Source organism: Hemitrygon akajei, chromosome 19 (genome assembly GCF_048418815.1).
Source record: "Hemitrygon akajei chromosome 19, sHemAka1.3, whole genome shotgun sequence".
In the NCBI taxonomy this organism is placed as follows: domain Eukaryota; kingdom Metazoa; phylum Chordata; class Chondrichthyes; order Myliobatiformes; family Dasyatidae; genus Hemitrygon; species Hemitrygon akajei.
This window is the reverse complement of record NC_133142.1, coordinates 6,634,831-6,653,905: the sequence shown is the minus strand read 5'-3', so window position 1 is coordinate 6,653,905 and position 19,075 is coordinate 6,634,831. Positions and strand designations below refer to the sequence as shown.

Genomic DNA, 19,075 nt, shown 5'->3' with positions numbered 1-19,075 from the left:
AGTAGCACTTTGACATTCACTTGAACAGGCAGAGAATGAAGGGGTATAGATCTCCACTGTTTAAATTGGCATTGTGGTGAGTAGGGACAGGATGGGCCAAATGGCTTGATCCTATGCTGTCCTATCCTACATCTCAGTCCAGCAACTCTTTGCTGTTCCAGATGATTACACGACTGAAATTCAGAACCACAGCTCCACAGGATTACTGCCCCCTCATCTATTAGGCCCCAAAGTAAAGGGGGGCAGCTACACTCAATTGCCCAATCTTTGAGATGTTCCCACAGCCAATGACCTCACTTTAATGACTCTTTATCTCATGTTCTTGTTATTTATTGCTATTTATTTGTATTTGCATTTGCAGAGTTTGTTGTCCTCTGCACTCTGGTTGTTCTTTCTCTGATCCTATTATAGTTTCTATTCTATAGATTTGCTGAGTATGCCCGCAGGAAAATGGATTCCAGGGTTGTATGTGGTGACGTACAGTATTTGTACTTTGATGATAAATTTACTTTGACTTTGACTTGAGTCCAAATCTCATTATTCCAATGTGTCCTGATGAACACACTTGGCAGTGTGATGGAATCTTTGCAAGCTGCTGTTGTCCAAAGGTTTATTCTTCATGTACAGTTAGGGAAAACCTGCAGACTCAAATCAGTTTTCTTTTCCTTATCTAGTACCGGGACTGGTTCGCTGACCTTTGGAGCTAGAATTTCAGAATTAAGTTTGATTTCAAGTAGCAATCTGGCCCTGGTGAAGGTGTCAAGATCATCACGAGCAAGAGATACAACAGCTCATCTCAGGCTCTGAGTAGCGATCTAATCTGCTGTCCATACCCTTTCCCAACCAACACAAGCTTGCAGTTCCACAGAGAGATGCTGCTGGAGGCTTCTGAATTCTGAGCTGGGGCAACCAGCCAATCAGTTGAAAGCAAATTGGAACAGGTTATCGATGCTAGCCATGCCTGGGGCGATTAACTGTAAAGTCACTAGGATGGCTTTCAGAGTAACACATACGAAATGCTGGAGGAACTCAGCAAGTCAGGCAGCGTCTATGGGGAAGAATAAAGAGTTAACATTTCGGGCTGAGTCCCTTCACAGGGGTGTCAGCCCAAAACGCAGACAGTTTAATCATCTCCATAGATGCTACCTGACCTGCTGAGTTCCTCCAGCAGCTTGTATGCTTTGTTCTAAACTTCCAGCATCTCAGAACCTCTTGTGTTTAGGGTGGCTTTCATACGTCAAGTGTCTTTCACAATCTCAACAGGGCAAAATGTGCTGACTACAGGAGTTGTCAATGTAGGGCGTTGGAAATATGGAACAAGCTGCCATTGGAAGCTGTAGGGGCAGGTACAATTACAGGGTCATACAGTATGACAGTACTACACCAATCTCATTGTCTTAAGCAATGACAGTAAAGTTCCATTCTATCCGACAGCACAGAAACAAGCCCTTTGGCCATCTAGTCAGTGCTGACCTGTCATTACGCCTTGTCCCATCGACCTGCACCTGGACCACAGCCACCCCCCCCCACCCCCCATTCATGTACTGAACTTCTCCAAACTTCTCTTAAATGTTGCAATCAAACTTGCATCCACCACTTCCTCTGGCAGTTCAATCCACACTCTCACCACCCTCTGAGTGAAGAAGTTCCCCCTCAGGTTCCCCTTAAATATTTCACCTATGACCTCTAGTTCTAGTCTCAGCCAACTTCAACAGGAAAAGCCTGCCTGCAGTTACCGCATCTATACGCCCTATAATTTTGCGTATCTCGATCAAGTCTCCCCTGAAGAAGGGTCTTGGCCCAAAACGTTGACTGTTTAATCTTTTCCATAGATGCTGCCAGGCCTGCTGAGTTCCTCCAGCATTTTGTGTGCGTTACCTCGAGGCTCTTAAACTCAATCCCCCAGCTGATGAAGGCCAGCACGCCACACGCCTCACCGACAACCTTTCTGGCTTGCACGGCAACTTTGAGGAATCTGTGGACTTGGAACCCAAGATCACTCTGTTCCTCCACATTGTCTGGCAACTGGGTCGTCGGTAGGGGTCGCATCTGGAATTTCCAGTTGGCGGACGATTTCCCTCCACGCCGCTCAGGCATATTGGGCAAGTTACAGCAGTGGTATGCCTTTGCCTTCTGCCGGGTGAGTTTTTTAAAAAAAAAGAGATAACCAGCTCTTAACCCAGCGCGGATGGAGAGCGTGCAAGGGAGCTGGCCGGATTCGAACTCAGGACCACTCGTCCTGAAGTCCAGTGCCGATGCCACTATGCCACCAGCCCGGCATGCAACAGGGTAGGTATCACAAGACTCCTCCCACCTGTATTGGGATCTGTGATGCCCATCTGGGCAAGCAGCACAGCATCCCTTTAACTTGGTAAGGTAAAGAGAGTGCATCACTGTCTCAGTTCTGCTCTGGAGAGTCCGCCTGGCTTCAGTGCTCAGGGAAGACTCGAATCACCAACAGGCTGACGCAAGGGGGAGAATGACAGTAACAAAGCCACCACTGACAGAACATTAGCAGCATTATCACCAAGGCGATGTAGATAATTAGTTTGGATCTACAAAGATATTTTTGGATTCAGGTTTACTATCATTGACATACAGTACTGTACAAAGGTCTTGAGCACATATACGTATTTAGCTAAGACTTTTGCATAGTACTGTATTGTCAATACAGAGCGGAAAACGAGTCTGTAAATCTGGTGGGAACAAAGGATGTTGGGAATGGTGAGGGTGGAGCACCGTGGGAGGGGTGTAGGACACGTGGCAGAGAAGGAATGCCAGGGGTGGGGGTTGGCGCAGATGCAGACACACCTAGCTCTGAGACTCCAGGCAAGGCCATCTGATTCCAAACAATTGGTTTATTGATCATTACAGAACGTCTCTCTGGTGCTTCCCACTCCCTCTCCCCTCCCTTCCCCTTTTCCCAACCAAGATTCCCCTCTCCCTGCCCCCTTCCCACTCTCAGTCCACAATACAGTCCCATACCAGAATCAGGTGTATCAGCACTCATAGCTGTCATAAAATTTGTTTTTTTTTTTGGTGGCAGCAGTACATAAAATTACTCCAATAATGTGCAAAGTCAGATACATTTCATGTGCCTGACTTTTGCGCAAAGCTGTTGTGAAATTTGCTGTTTTGGGGCAGCAATACAGTGCAAGACATAAAAATTACTCTAAGTTACAAAAAAAATTAACTATATAGTGCAAATGGGATTAGTGGTTCATGGGTTAATGGGCCATTCAGAAATATGATGGAAGAGAGTAAGAAGCTGTTCCTAAAATGTTGTGCCTCCTGTACCTTCTCCCTGATGGTAGTAATGGGTATGTCCTGGATGGTGGGGGTCCCTAATGATGGATGCTTTCTTTCCTGAGGTACCAACTTTGGTAGGTGCCCTCGATGGTGAAGAGGCTGGTGCCTATCTTGGAGCTAGCTGAGTTTGCTTTGTTCCAATCCTGTGCACTGAGGCCTCCATACCAAGCAATAATGCAACCAGTTAGAATGTTCTCCACAGTACATCTGTAGAAACTTGCTAGAGTCTTTCATGTCGTACAAAATCTCCTCAAACTCCATAATGAAATGTAGCCACTGGCATGACTTCCTTGTTTTAATAATTTCGCTTTCAATTACCCTAGGTAATTTCTCAGGTAAGGACAGGTTTGGCACAGCTTTGTGGGCCGAAGGGCCTGTATTGTGCTGTGGGTTTTCTATGTCTCTATGTTTTTTATGTTTCTATGTTGATAAATTCTCTTTCTGTAAAAGAGAAGTTTTTCCAGCAACTGTCTGAAGCTCAACAGGGCAGAACTAGTCATGATGCTGCTGAGAGACTCTCAGATGTATTCAATTTGTCTCAGAGAGGTTCCTGATTGGAAATAATCTCACCCCAAGCCACAGTGTCACAGCTGCAGAGCACATATTGCCAGGTGAAGAAATTTCTCCTCAGCAAGTACGGAGCAATCGCTTTCCAACTGCAGGCATGTGGGAACACTTGGAAGCTCCTCAGCACAAGGACCTGCCCAGGGTGGATTCTGAACACTTGCAGGCCACGATCAAACAGGGACTACTGCGAAGTATTGCCAAAAATTGTGACTCAACCTCCCAGCTAACCAAGATTAAACAAACATTCAACTGAAGAGCAGAAGAACCATAAAACCAAAAGACATAAGAACAGAAGTAGGCCATTCAGCCCATTAAGTCTGTTCTACTATAGGATAATGGCTGATTTATTTTCTCTCTCAACCTCTTTCTCCTGCCGTCTCCCTGAAACTGTTGATACCTGTACTGATAAAGAACCTATTAAACTCTGCTTTAAGTATGCCCAGTGACTTGGGTATATTTAAATATAACCAATGTTCTATATATATCCAATGTCTATTATGAGCAGTTTTGGGCCCCACATCGAAGAAAGGATGTCCTGGCATTGGAAATGGGGATATGAGATTTATCCTGGGAATTGAAGGGTTAACATATGAGGAGTGTTTGATGGCTATGGGCCTGTACTCACTGAAGTTTAGAAGACAATAGACAGTAGGTACAGGAGTACGCCATTCGGCCCTTCTAGCCAGCACTGCCATTCACTGTGATCATGGCTGATCATACACAATCAGTACCCCGTTCCTGCCCTCTCCCCATATCCCTTGACCCCGCTATCTATATCTAACTCTCTCTTGAATGCATCCAGAGACTTGGCCTCCACTGCCTTCTGGGGCAGAGCATTCCACATATCCACCACTCTCTGGGTGAAAAAGTTTTTCCGCATCTCTGTTCTAAATGGCCTACCCCTTATTCTTAAACTGTGGCCTCTAGTTCTGGACTCACCCATCAGTGGGAACAAGCTTCCTGCCTCCAGTGCATCCAATCCCTTAATAATCTTATATGTTGCAATCAGATCCCCTCTCATCCTTCTAAATTCCAGTGTATACAAGCCCAGTCGCTCCAAACTTTCAACATATGACAGTCCCGCCATTCTGGGAATTAACCTTGTGAACCTACGCTGCACTCCCTCAATAGCAAGAATGTCCTTCCTCAAATTTGGAGACCAAAACTGCACACAATACTCCAGGTGGGGTCTAACCAGGGCCCTGTACAGCTTCAGAAGGACCTCTTTACTCCAATACTCAATTCCTCTTGTTATAAAGGCCAGCATGCCATTAGCTTTCTTCACTGCCTGCTGTACCTGCATGGTTGCTTTCATTGACTGATGTACAAGAACACCTAGATCTCGTTGTACTTCCCCTTTTCCTAACTTGACTCCATTTAGATAGTAATCTGCCTTCCTGTTCTTGACACCAAAGTGGATAACCTCACATTTATCCACATTAAACTGCATCTGCCATACATTTGCCCACTCACCCAACCTGTCCAAGTCACCCTGCATTCTCATAACATCCTCCTGACATTTCACACTGCCACCCAGCTTTGTGTCATCAGCAAATTTGCTAATGTTACTTTTAATCCTTTCATCTAAATCATTAATGTATATTGTAAACAGCTGCGGTCCCAACACCGAACCTTGCGGTACCCCACTGGTCACAGCCTGCCATTCCGAAAGGGACCCATTAATCGCTACTCGTTGTTTCCTGTCAGCCAGCCAATTTTCAATCCATGTCAGTACTTTGCCCCCAATACCATGTGCCCTAATTTTGCCCACTAATCTCCTATGTGGGACTTTGTCAAAAGCTTTCTGGAAGTCCAGGTACACTACATCCACTGGCTCTCCCTTGTCCATTTTCATAGTTACATCCTCAAAAAACTCCAGAAGATTAGTCAAGCATGATTTTCCCTTCATAAATCCATGCTGACTTGGACTGATCCTTCTACTGCTATCCAAATGTGTCGTAATTTCCTCTTTTATAATTGACTCCAGCATCTTTCCCACCACTGATATCAGGTTAACCGGTCTATAATTCCCTGTTTTCTCTCTCCCTCCTTTCTTGAAAAGTGGGACAACATTAGCCACCCTCCAATCAGCAGAAACTGTTCCTGAATCTATAGAACATTGGAAAATGATTACCAACGCGTCCACGATTTCTAGAGCCACCTCTTTAAGTACCCTGGGATGCAGACCATCAGGTCCCGGAGACTTATCAGCCTTCAGACTCAACAGTCTATCCAACACCATTTCTTGCCTAATATAAATTTCCTTCAGTTCATCCTTTACCCTAGTTCCTTTGGCCACTACTACATCTGGGAGATTGTTTGTGTCTTCCTTAGTGAAGACAGATCCAAAGTACCTGTTCAACTCGTCTGCCATTTCCTTGTTCCCCATAATAAATTCACCCGTTTCTGTCTTCAATGGCCCAATTTTGGTCTTAACTGTTTTTTTGCTATTCACATACCTAAAGAAGCTTTTACTATCCTCCTTTATATTCTTGGCTAGTTTACCTTCGTACCTCAATTTTTCTTGGCGTATTGCCTTTTTTGTTATCTTCTGTTGTTCTTTAAAAGTTTCCCAGTCCTCTGGTTTCCCGCTCATCTTTGCTATGTTATACTTCTTCTCTTTTATTTTTATACTGCCCTTTACTTCCCTCGTCAGCCACGGCCGCCCCTTACTCCCCTTAGGATCTTTCTTCCTCTTTGGAATGAACCGATCCTGCACCTTCTGCATTATTCCCAGAAATACCTGCCATTGTTGTTCCACTGTCTTCCCTGCTAGGGTATTGTTTCATTGAACTTTGTCCAGCTCCTCCCTCATAGCTCCACAGTTCCCTTTGTTCAACTGTAATACTGACACATCCGATTTTCCCTTCTCCTTCTCAAATTGTAGGTTAAAACATATCATATTATGGTCACTACCTCCTAATGGTTCCTTTACCTCGAGGTCCCTGATCAAATCCGGTTCATTGCACGACACTAAATCTAGAATTGCCTTCTCCCTGGTAGGTTCCAGTACAAGCTGTTCTAAGAATCTATCTCAGAGGCACTCCACAAACTCCCTTTCTTGGGGTCCAGTACCATTCTGATTCTCCCAGTCTACCTGCATGTTGAAATCCCCCATGACAACTGTATCATTACCTTTGTGACATGCCAATTTTAACTCTTCATTCAACTTACACCCTACATCCAGACTGCTGTTTGGGGGCCTGTAGATAACTCCCATCTTTCTCAGTTCTATCCATACTGACTCTACATCCCCTGATTCCATGTCCCCCCTCACAAGGGACTGAATATCATTCCTCACCAACACAGCCACCCCACCCCCTCTGCCAGTCAGTCTGTCCTTTCGATAAGATGTATATCCTTGAATATTCATTTCCCAGGCCCTGTCCGCTTGAAGCCATGTCTCTGTTATTCCCACAACATCGTACTTGCCAATTTCCAACTGAGCCTCAAGCTCATCTACTTTATTCCTTATACTTTGTGCATTCATATATAAAACTTTTAATTCGTTACTCTCCTCTCCTTTCATATCAATTCCTATTTCACTTGGCCATACTGTATGATCTCTTCTTGAGCTTTCTACTCCATTGATTCTGTTGTCCTATTTAACTTTTCTTATTTTCACTTTCCCTTTAACTCCATCCTTATATTTCCAGTTCATTCCCTCCCCTCCCCCCCCCCACTACTTAGTTTAAACACATCCGTGTTGCAGTGGCAAACCTGTCTGCCAGAATGCTGGCCCCCCCGCCTATTAAGGTGCAACCCGTCCCTTTTGTACAATTCATCCCTACCCCAAAACAGACCCCAGTGGTCCAAGAATGTAAATCCTTGCTTCCTGCACCAGTTCCTCAGCCACACATTCAGATCCATGATCTCCCTGTTCCTGCCCTCTCCAGCACGAGGAACTGGAAGCAAACCAGAGATAACCACCCTGGAAGTCCTGCTTTTCAGCCTTCTTCCAAGTTCTCTGAAGTCCCACTGCAGAATGTCCTTCCTCTTTTTCCCGATGTCATTTGTGCCGACATGAACAACCACTTCCAGCTGTTCACCTTCACCCTTGAGGATTCCCTGCAATCGGTCCGTGATGTCCTGGATCCTAGCACCAGGGAGGCAACACACCATCCTTAAATCTCGCCTGTTGCCGCAGAAACCCCTTTCCGTACCTCTTACTATGGAGTCCCCTACTACCACGGCTCTTCCTGATGTCTGACTCCTCGGCTCTGCTTCTGCACCAATTTTCGGCTCGCAGACCTGTCCGCCTCTCAGACTGGCAGTATCTTCTGTCCTGACAGCTTCCAAGAGGGTGAACCTGTTTACGAGAGGTACATCCCCTGGGGTCTCCTGTACTTCAAGCATCCTTTCCTTCCTCATCGTCGCATCCTTTCTCTCTTCCGGTATCCTCGGTGTAACGACCTCACTGTAGGTCCTGTCCAGAAAACTCTCGTTTTTGTGGATAAACCTGAGGTCATCCAGTTCTTTCTTCAGTACTGCAACATGCTCCTTCAGAAGCTGAATCTGGACACACTTTCCACAGCTGTAGCAGCCGGGGGCACCATCAGTGTCCCTGACCTCCCACATCATGCACGTAGCACACTGAATCAGCTTAGCGGTCATGTCTTCACCCTCTCCAATTGTGCCTGGCGTAGTCTCCTCCCTCAGTCTCCTCGCCGAAGACTCTCGAGCCAAAGACTAGCACTTTTCACACCAGGCGCTTCCCTCGACCAAGAATGAGGAGGGCTCTCTGAAACCTACTGAATATTGAAAAGTTGAGACGGAATGGATGTGGAGAAGATGTTTCCAATACTGGGAGAGTCTAGGACCAGAAGGCCTGTCCTTGAGGCAAGGAGGAATTTCCTCAGCTAGAGGGTGGTGATTCTGTGGAATTCATTGCTACAGACAGCTGTGGAGGCCAAGTCATTGGGGATATTTAAAGCCGAGGTTGATAGGTTCTTGATTAGAAAGGGGCGTCAAAGAGATGTGGAGAAGGCAGGAGGACGGGGTTGAGAGGGATAATAAATCATCCATAATCGAATGACGAAGCAGCTTCACTGGGTCGAATGGCCCAATTCTGCTCCTATGTATTCTGGTCTTAAGGAGTTGGCCTCCAAGGCACCGAATTCCATAGATTACATAACACCAAGGGCCCGACACCATCAATCCCAAGGCCAGACCTTGGGTTTCAATGGTGGATTGTTATTTGCTGAAGATCAAGGCTGGTCTGACTGCAACCCCCACTCTGCATTCCTGCCTGACCCCGATAATCTTCCACTCCCGTTCCATAAGACCATGAGATATAGGAGCAGAAGTAGGCCATTTGGCCCATCGAGGCTGCTCTGCCATTTCATTATGGCTTATCCAATTTTCCTGTCAGCCCCAATCTCCTGCCTTCTCCCCGTATCCCTTTATGACCTGACTGATCAAGAATCCATCACTCTCTGTGTTAAATATATGTAAAGACTTGGGACTCCACAGTTGCCTATGGCATTCACTTGTCAAGACTCCATCGACCACTACCTTAAACATATTCAACGGCTCTACTTCCACCACTCTCTGCAGAAGAAACCTTTAGCCTAATGCATGCAAATTGGATTATCTCAGGTGGCACCCTGGTCAGCATAGGCATGTTGGGCCGAAAGGCCTGTTTCAGCGACAGGTTACTATCAATGCAATGCTCCTCAGACAGGATGAAGAGGTCAATACTCCCCAATGCCATTAGGCTTTACAATTCTACCGCCAGGACTTAAGAACTTTTTAAAAGCTATTATTAATGCTTTTTGAGATAGTGATTTAGATGCATATCTTATTTTTTACTGAGTTAAGTATTGTATGTAATTAGTTTTGCTACAACAAGTGTATGGGACATTGGAAAAAAGTTGAATTTCCCCATGGGGATGAATAAAGTATCTATCTATCTATATAACTCCGTTACTCCAGAGTGGGGTGGCACGGTAGCATAATGGTTAGTGCATCACTTTACAGCGCCAGCAATCACCTGTCCGGGTTCAATTCCCAACAATACCTGTAAGGAGTTTGTACATTCTCCACATGACCCTGCTCTGGTTTCTTCCTACATTCAAAGGGTTAGCATTAGTACATTGTCAATATGCTATATTGGTGCCAGATAGCCTAATTCTGCTCCTATGTCTTATGGGCCTATGGAATATTGGCTGCATATGTGGGCTACCTGGACCAATCCTCTTTGATTTGATTGGACACAAGGGACAAACTTCACTGTATAGTCACAGAGCACTACAGCACAGAAACAGGCCCTTGACCCATCTAGTCTGTGCCAAACCATTAATCTGCCTACTTCCATTGACGCGCACCCAAACCATTGCCTTCCAGATCCCTCCCCTCCATGTACCCATCCAAATTTTGCTTAAATGCTGAAATCAGCCCCGCACCCACCATTTCCGTTGGCAACTCGTTCCACACTCTCACCAGCCTGAGTGAAGAAGTTCATGTTCTGCTTAAACATTTCACCTTTCACCCTTAAACCATGACCTCTCTTGGAGTCTCACACCACCTCAGCGGAAAAAGCCTGCTTGCATTTACCTCACCTATACCCCTCATAATTTTGTATACCTCTATCAAATCTCCCCTCAATCTTCTCTGTCCTAGGGAATAAAATCCTAATCTATCAACCTTTCCCTACAACTTAGCTTCTCGAGACGTATAAACACCTTTTGTAAACTTTCTCTGCACTCTTTCCGTCTGATTTACATCTTTCCTGTAGGTAGGTGACCAACACTCAAAGGTTTCAAAGGCACATTTAATGTCAGAGAACTGTACACAATACTCCAAATTTCAACATAACAACCCAACTCCTGGACTCAATGCATTGGTGACCATGATGTACATTAACACGTCAGTCACCATTTTATTAGGTGCACCCGTTCACCTGGTAATGCAAATATCTAATCGGCCAATGGAACGCCGGCAGCTCAATGCATAAAAGCACGCAGAGAAGGTCAAGCGGTTCAGATCGAACATCAGAATGGGAACAAGTGTGATCAATGCAACTTCGATAGCAGAGAAGGCACAATGGCAACTATACAACCTGAGGTGCTTCAGGAGAGCTAATCTGCCTCAAAAGCTACTGGCTAACTTTCATCGCTGTGCGATAGAGAGCATGGAATAACAGTGTGGTACTCTCGCTGTAGCAAGGCAGATCACAAAGTGCTCCTACAGATGATTAGGATGGCTCAGCACATCATTGTGACTCAACTACCGGACCTAGAGACAATCTACAACTTTTAATGCTCATGAAGACCCATCCCATCCCAGACACTGTCTGTTTAATCTCCTGCCAGCTGGTAGGAGATTCAGAAACATCTTAGCCAAGACAGTAAGACTGAAAAACAGCTTCTTCCCGAGGGATGTTGTGCAGCTGAATAACGCTACACCCCGGCTTGCCAATAGCGTTATGGACTATCAAAGTCACTTGTTGCATGTAAATATGGGATTTTTTTTTAATTAAGCCGTACCGCACGCATTGTAAATATCGGTTTCACACAAATTGGAATAGCACCACAATCTTGTTGTCTTGAACAATGTTCTATTAAAGTTCTATTCTATTCTTTTCTACCACGGAATGATTGTTGGTGTCAAATGGGGTGGTTTGAGTATCTCAGAAACTGCTGATCCCCTGGGATTTTCATGCACAACAGTCTCTAGTGTATAGAGAATGGTGCAAAAAAACAAAAAAAAATCTAGTAGGCAATACTTCTGTGGGTGAAACCACCTTGTTAATGAGAGAGGCCAGAGGGAGAACAGCCGGAATGCTTCAAACTGACAGGAAGGCGACAGTCACTCAATAGTCACGTCTTACAACAGCGGTGTGCAGAAGAGCAAATCTGAATGTACAACACGTTGAACTGAAGTGAATGGGTTACAACAGGTGAAGAAAATGAACATACATTCCGTGGCTGATTTATTAGATAGATAGATAGATACTTTATTCATCCCCATGGGGAAATTCAACTTTTTTCCAATGTCCCATACACTTGTTGTAGCAAAACTAATTACATACAATACTTAACTCAGTAAAAAAATATGATATGCATCTAAATCACTATCTCAAAAAGCATTAATAATAGCTTTTAAAAAGTTCTTAAGTACTGGCGGTTGAATTGTAAAGCCTAATGGCATTGGGGAGTATTGACCTCTTCATCCTGTCTGAGGAGCATTGCATCGATAGTAACCTGTTGCTGAAACTGCTTCTCTGTCTCTGGATGGTGCTATGTAGAGGATGTTCAGAGTTTTCCATAATTGACCGTAGCCTACTCAGCACCCTTCGCTCAGCTACCGATGTTAAACTCTCCAGTACTTTGCCCATGACAGAGCCCGCCTTCCTTACCAGCTTATTACTACAAGTATCTGGGAGTACAGTTAGACGAGAAGCTAGACTGGACTGCCAACACAGATGCCTTGTGCAGGAAGGCACAGAGTCGACTGTACTTCCTAAGAAGGTTGGCGTCATTCAATGTCTGTAGTGAGATGCTGAAGATGTTCTATAGGTCAGTTGTGGAGAGCGCCCTCTTCTTTGTGGTGGCGTGTTGGGGAGGAAGCATTAAGAAGAGGGACGCCTCACGTCTTAATAAGCTGGTAAGGAAGGCGGGCTCTGTCGTGGGCAAAGTACTGGAGAGTTTAACATCGGTAGCTGAGCGAAGGGCGCTGAGTAGGCTACGGTCAATTATGGATAACTCTGAACATCCTCTACATAGCACCATCCAGAGACAGAGAAGCAGTTTCAGCAACAGGTTACTATCGATGCAATGCTCCTCAGACAGGATGAAGAGGTCAATACTCCCCAATGCCATTAGGCTTTACAATTCTACCACCAGGACTTAAGAACTTTTTAAAAGCTATTATTAATGCTTTTTGAGATAGTGATTTAGATGCATATCATATTTTTTACTGAGTTAAGTATTGTATGTAATTAGTTTTGCTACAACAAGTGTATGGGACATTGGAAAAAAAAAGTTGAATTTCCCCATGGGGATGAATAAAGTATCTATCTATCTATCTATCTATCTAAGACGTGAGGCGTCCCTCTTCTTAATGCTTCCTCCCCAACACGCCACTACAAAGAAGAGGGCGCTCTCCACAGCTGACCTATAGAACATCTTCAGCATCTCACTACAGACATTGAATGACGCCAACCTTCTAAGGAAGTACAGTCGCCTCTGTGCCTTCCTGCACAAGGCATCTGTGTTGGCAGTCCAGTCTAGCTTCTCGTCTAACTGTACTCCCAGATACCGGAGGCTCCTCATTGAGCGTACATGTGATAATAAGTAGAAGTCTGAATCTGAAGCAGTACTAATCTCCCACAACAATGCACCAAGGTTCGTTACATGGGGATGTTTAATACCCTAAATATTCAGCAAGAAGACTGAACAAGTTAAAATTATCTGTTCAATCAGGTGACAGATGACAATGAATCAATATTTAATTATGTATTTACCATCTAATCAAAAGAATGCAGGAGATCTTGATAGAACTGCAATTAGGTATCTGAGCCCTGGCAAAGGTCAATAACGTATTAATGCAGAGTGTTGGTCTAAAGTAGCTTCACTGGGATTCCCTAAACGGCTCAAAGAAATGAGCAGCCATCCATGTAGGGACAGGAATGCCACAAGGTCCTTCATAAAAGATCTTTCGGGAACCATAGAGCCAATTTCTGACAACTGCATTCATCTCGGGCAGTATCTAAAAATGGGTCCTGTGTTCACAGCAAGCTAAGCCTGGGATTACAGTTCACTGTTTATCAAATCAACCTCCTGCGCTCTTGCTGTATGACACGGAAAACACTTGGGTACCGAAGTCACTGATTCCTCTTAAGATAGCCCCCTGCTTAATGATACAGTCTCTGATCCCAGACCGCTCACTGACACCCTTCGATGCCTTGGCAAGTCCCTTGCATTCAGTTCTAGTCCCCGGGATGTGGAGAATTTGGAGAGGGCTCAGAATAGGTTTACTGAGATAGTGCTTGGATTGGAGGAAATGTGTGATAACAAGAGATCGGACAAACTAGGGCTGTTTTCCCCGAAATGGCAAAGGCTGAAGGGAGACCTAACAGAAGATTATAAAAATAATAGAATATAATAATAATATAATAGAAGATAATTAAAATATTACATATTTACATGGCTACTTGTTTTATTAGAATAGTGCCAATAACATGATAGTCCATGCCACTCAAGGCCTTGGGCAGGGTGTGGCATCTGCTTAACCCCCAATCAGGGTCACGTGAAGCCATGGGAGCAGGTGGTGGATGGTCGTATGAGCAGCCGGTGCAGATCACAAGTCCTGGTTATGTGACCACTGACGCCAGGCAGACAATCTCTGAAGCGTGTTGATAACGGCTGGGGTCACCAGTCCTGTAAAGACACTGCCCAGGAGAAGGCAATGGCAAACCACTTCTTCAAAAACATTACCAAGAACAATCATGGTTGTGGAAAGATTATGCGACACGTAGCTCTGGTCTCCTTACTTGAGGAAGGATATACCGGCTTAGGAGGTAGTACAGAGGAGGTTCGCCAGGTTGATTCCAGAGATTGGGGGGGGGGGGGGGGGTTAAACTATGAGGGCAGGTTGAGTCACCTGGTTCTGTACTCACTGGAATTCAGAAGAATGAGAGGAGATCTTATACAAACATATAAAATGAAAGATTCGGGGGAGTAAATTTCAGACGGGGATGAGGAGGAACTACTTTTCCCAAAGAATGGAGAATCTGTGGAATTCTCTGCCCAATGAAGCAGTGGAGGCTACCTCAGTAAATATATTTAAGACAAGGTTGGATAGATTTTTGCATAGTAGGGGAATTAAGTGTTATGTGGAGAAGGCAGGTAGGTGGAGATGAGTCGATGGACAGATCAGCCATGATCTTATTGAATGGCGGAGCAGGCTCGATGGGCCAGATGGCCGACTCCTGCTCCTATTTCTCAAGTTCTTATGTTATGATGATGTGCTGGATTGTAATTCTGTGTGCTGTGTGTGACTGCATGGATCGGGTTTTACACCTTGGCCCCAGAGAAACGATGTTTCATTTGGCAGTATACATGTGCATGGTTGAATGACAATAAACGTGAACTTTAAACTAGAACGGGTAAATCAGATGTAGGTGTTTTTTTTTTACACAGAGCGTAGTGAGCACTGGAACATACTGCCGGGGAGGTGGTAGAGACAGATGCATTAGGGACATTTAAGACACTCTTACATAGGCACATGGATGATAGAAAAGTGGAAGGCTGTGTGGGAGGGAAGGGTTAGATTGTAACAGTAGGTTACAAGTCTGCCACATCATGAGCTGAAGGACTCATACTGCGCTATATTAATCAAAGGTTCAAAGTACATTTATTATCAATATATGTATGCAGTATACAACCCTGAGATATATCTTCCCACAGACAGCCACGAAACAAAGGAACACCATGGAGCCGACCTGTTCAAAGAGAAACGTCAACCCCACCCCCACCCAAAAAATTTACGCAAATAACCACAGAAAGGATGAGTGGAAACACAGAATATAAAATGCAAAATCACAAGGCACATTTCAGTTCAGTTCATCTCAGTGTCTGTAATCTGCAGGTCGCCCCAATTCAAATATTGCCCAAAAGTAGGAACAAGAAAGTGCAACCAGAACTAGAACACATCATAAACCTGAATTAGAGTCCAAATCTACAATCCATGTCGATTAAACCTTGCTCCGGCATCCAGAATCGAGGGAGAGGATCTTCCCTCAGGAGAAGTGAGAGACCGCCTGTCTTAGTGTTGGGTCTATCAAACCCAGATCTTCTAGCTGGAGCAGTAAACCAATGTGCTAACGGTTACACTGGCTGCAGTACAATGTAATATATTTTTTTTTAAATTACAAGTTACAAAAAGAAATTTAAAAAAAAAACAAGTAATGCAAAATGAGAGCAAAATAGTGAAGCAGTGTTCATGAAGCATTCAGAAATCTGAAACTCTACCACAATCCCAAGCGGTGACCCCATTGATTGGGCCCATCCCACCCCAGAGACCTCGCCTCACCTCCCTGCTAACCCACCCACACACCACTGGCTCTTCCGGGAGCCTTGCCATTGGTGGACATTCATGGACTTGCGTCATGTTTGGCCTGTCAAGACCCGCGGGCCTCACACGCACATACACACACGTCAAGAAGAGACAATGAGGCCCCGGTCATCAGCCGGCAACAAATGTGAATATAATATGCTGGATTCTTAAAGCCGACAGTCTGGTAAGCTGAAGGAGAAGATGACAAGGGGAGATTCAAGAGGGTTGTGTGTGGCTCAGTAAATGACTGCACAGCCCTGATAGACAACAGGCTCCGTCGTTATTTGGAGGGGAAATAAGCAGACACAAATCCTTTTCTAAAGCGGCATTGACACAGCAGCAGTATATTATTGTCGAAAGGAGCAATCAGCCAGCTGCATTGTGCTGAACAACTCAGAGAAACAATCCTGCACCACCGCCCCCACGTCGTGAATGCCAACGAGCGATGCACAGTGCTCAGGGCACGGCAGGAACCCAATCATTAACTCTGGATATCTTGATAAGACATAACCACACAAATTCCACAGCGAGTTCATTGTTCCTGCCGACACTGTACCATTGTTGAATCCTCACCCTCCCGCCCCCCAACAAACTCTCTGCCAGTCCTTGTTCAGAAGAACGATCGGCTTCCCTCTTGTCAGGCCAGCCAGAGAGGGTGAGGACACGAGGGGTGGGGGAGTGGTGAGGGTTCAGACACCGGCTTTCACTCTTGTCTAATGACACTGGGAGCGACTGCTGGTGCTGGGTCTAACAGAGTGGGAAGGCAAAAGTAAAACAGCAGGACCTCTCATCCTCCTTCACTCCAAACAGAAAAGACTAGCTTGCTCAACCTATCCTCATCAGACCTGCTCTCCAATTCAGACAGCATCCTGGTAAACTGCCTCCGCACCCTCTCTAAAACCTGCACATCCATTCTACAATGAAGCAACCAGAACTGAACTCAATACTTCAAATGCAGCTGCAACATTTCCTCGCAGCTGTTAAACTCAATTCCCCAAATACTGAAAGGCAACACACGAGACACCTTCTTAACCGCCCTATCAACTCTGAGGGATCACTGAATGTAGATCTCAAGATCTCTCTGTTATAAATCCTACCATTAATTTTGTACTCTGCCTTCAAATTCAACTTTCCAAAATGAATCACTTTGCATTTTTCTGGAATGAACTCCATCTGCAACTTGTCAGCCCAACTCTGCATCCTGTCAATGTCCCGCTGTAAACTACGAGAATTTCCTACATTGTCCGCAAATCCTCCAACCTTTGTGCCATCCGCAAACTTACTAACCCACACCTCCACTTCCTCATCCAAGTCATTTACAAATCTCATAAAGAGCATTGACCCCAGAACAGATTCCTTCAGACCACCTCTGGTCACCGACCTCCAGGCAGAATATGGCACACCCACTACCACCTTCTACCTTCTGGGGGCAAGCCAATTGCAAATCCATCCGGCTTGTAATGAAACAAATAACTGATAAGGCCTGGCACAGAAGATGTCCAGAAATCAGTGCCCCTGAGCTCTATTTGTTTCTAGTCCCTGTCCCAAGTACTCGATATCCTCCCCATGTACAAACGTTTGTACTTCATCTCCCTTTGGGAACCGGGGCTTTGAATGCTCTTTCATGGAGGGTGCTAGCACACCTGGTCCTGTACCTGTTACCTGTGTGGGCTACCAGCAGGCAGTGGGAGGACATTCAGCCCTTCAGTCCTGCCCCACTGTCCCATCAGATCCTCACTCCGGGAGACAAGCACTTTCATGTGTGTGTGCGTACGTCCGTCTGTGTGCATGTACGCGTGCAAATGCTTGTGCGTACACGAGTGTATTCTGGGGATGAGTCTTTCAACTTCATCATGGCAACACCTCCAAAACCCAACGATCTGCCCACCAACACATGGTAGTGTTGGGCTCTTGCTGTCAGTCACCGGGTGGCACAGTCCCTCCTCTTTCCAGCTGACACAACAAACGTTTCACTGACTGTCAGCACTAAGTCGCATCCTTGGCAACACAGACTGGACATGCAGAAGACAGATCCAGCCCAATGGGCAGAATGGCCTTCTGCCCATCAATCTATCTCATCTTCTCTCTCTCCCTATTTCTCTAAAACCATCCCAATCCTTCACACCTTTCTGTAAAGATCCCTATCTTTAATGCCCCCTTCATTCTTCCACTCTGCCTCCTCGCCATTCTGTCCCCCTCCCACTCCCCTTCTCAATTTCCCTGCTACTCGCTCCTCTCCCTCTTTCTCAACCTCACTGCCCTTTTCTCTAAACCTCCTTTGCCTTGCTTTTTCTCCTCTCTCCCTCCCTTTCTCTCTCTGTCCACTCTCTGACTTCCCTCTCCCATCTTCTCTCTCACCCCTCACCTTCTCCCAACTTCCCTCTCTCCTACCCTCCCTCACAATCCCTGTGTCTGCATTACACCGCACAGAAACAAGGCCACTGGGCCCATCCTGCCCATTTCTCTCTGCTGGGTAAGAACGGAAATGCCCGCACCATGTGACAGAAAGTCAACAATCCATAGACAGACCCACCCTGCACCCTCAGTTCAACCCCCGTGTCCCTACCGAGGTGTTCTGACACTGCACCCTGGAGCTGTTGAATCGTAGGGCAGGCACGCGATGCACGGTCCCCTGGATGTTGAAGATGCACTCGTAGCTCCGTTGGCCTGACTGAGGCTGGGGTAGGTTCTTGGCGGCCAGCGTGATCGGCTTGACCACTCCCACTGGGATGAAGATCTCCGTGGAGGGGAGAATCTGCGGGCAGTCCTGTGAAGAGAAGAGACAGCCATCAGTCAATGCGCCACTCTCATTTCTGAAGCCACCAGTCAGTGTACCCGTCTGCCTCCCATCTCCTTCTAGCCATGTTATCACACATCTCCATGTTGTCCTTAACCAGGGGTTCCCATCCTTTCTTATCTCACAGACTCCCATCGTTATCTGAGGGGTCCGTGCATTCTAGGTTGGCAACCTGTGGTCTAAAGGATACATAGAAGTAGATTAGACAATTTGGCCCATTAGGGTCCGCTCCGATTTTTAAAATTTTTTTGCCCTGCCGTTGCTTGCAAGGCCCTGCCCCTCATTAGCATAACCCGCCCTTTGTTTGCATAACCACACCCATCATCCGCATAACCCACCCTT

At 45.7% G+C, this 19,075-nt stretch overlaps 1 protein-coding gene across 5 annotated transcripts in view; it reads right to left on the bottom strand.

The window, feature by feature from the left end:
- LOC140741720 (plexin-A1-like) overlaps window positions 1–19,075 on the bottom strand; it is a 436,373-nt gene that overhangs the window by 154,914 nt on the left and 262,384 nt on the right. For all 5 annotated transcript variants that reach the window (XM_073072023.1, XM_073072027.1, XM_073072026.1 and 2 more), the window contains one exon: window positions 18,503–18,703. In XM_073072023.1, coding sequence (XP_072928124.1) covers window positions 18,503–18,703 — 201 coding nt within the window. The remainder of the gene's footprint in view (window positions 1–18,502; window positions 18,704–19,075) is intronic.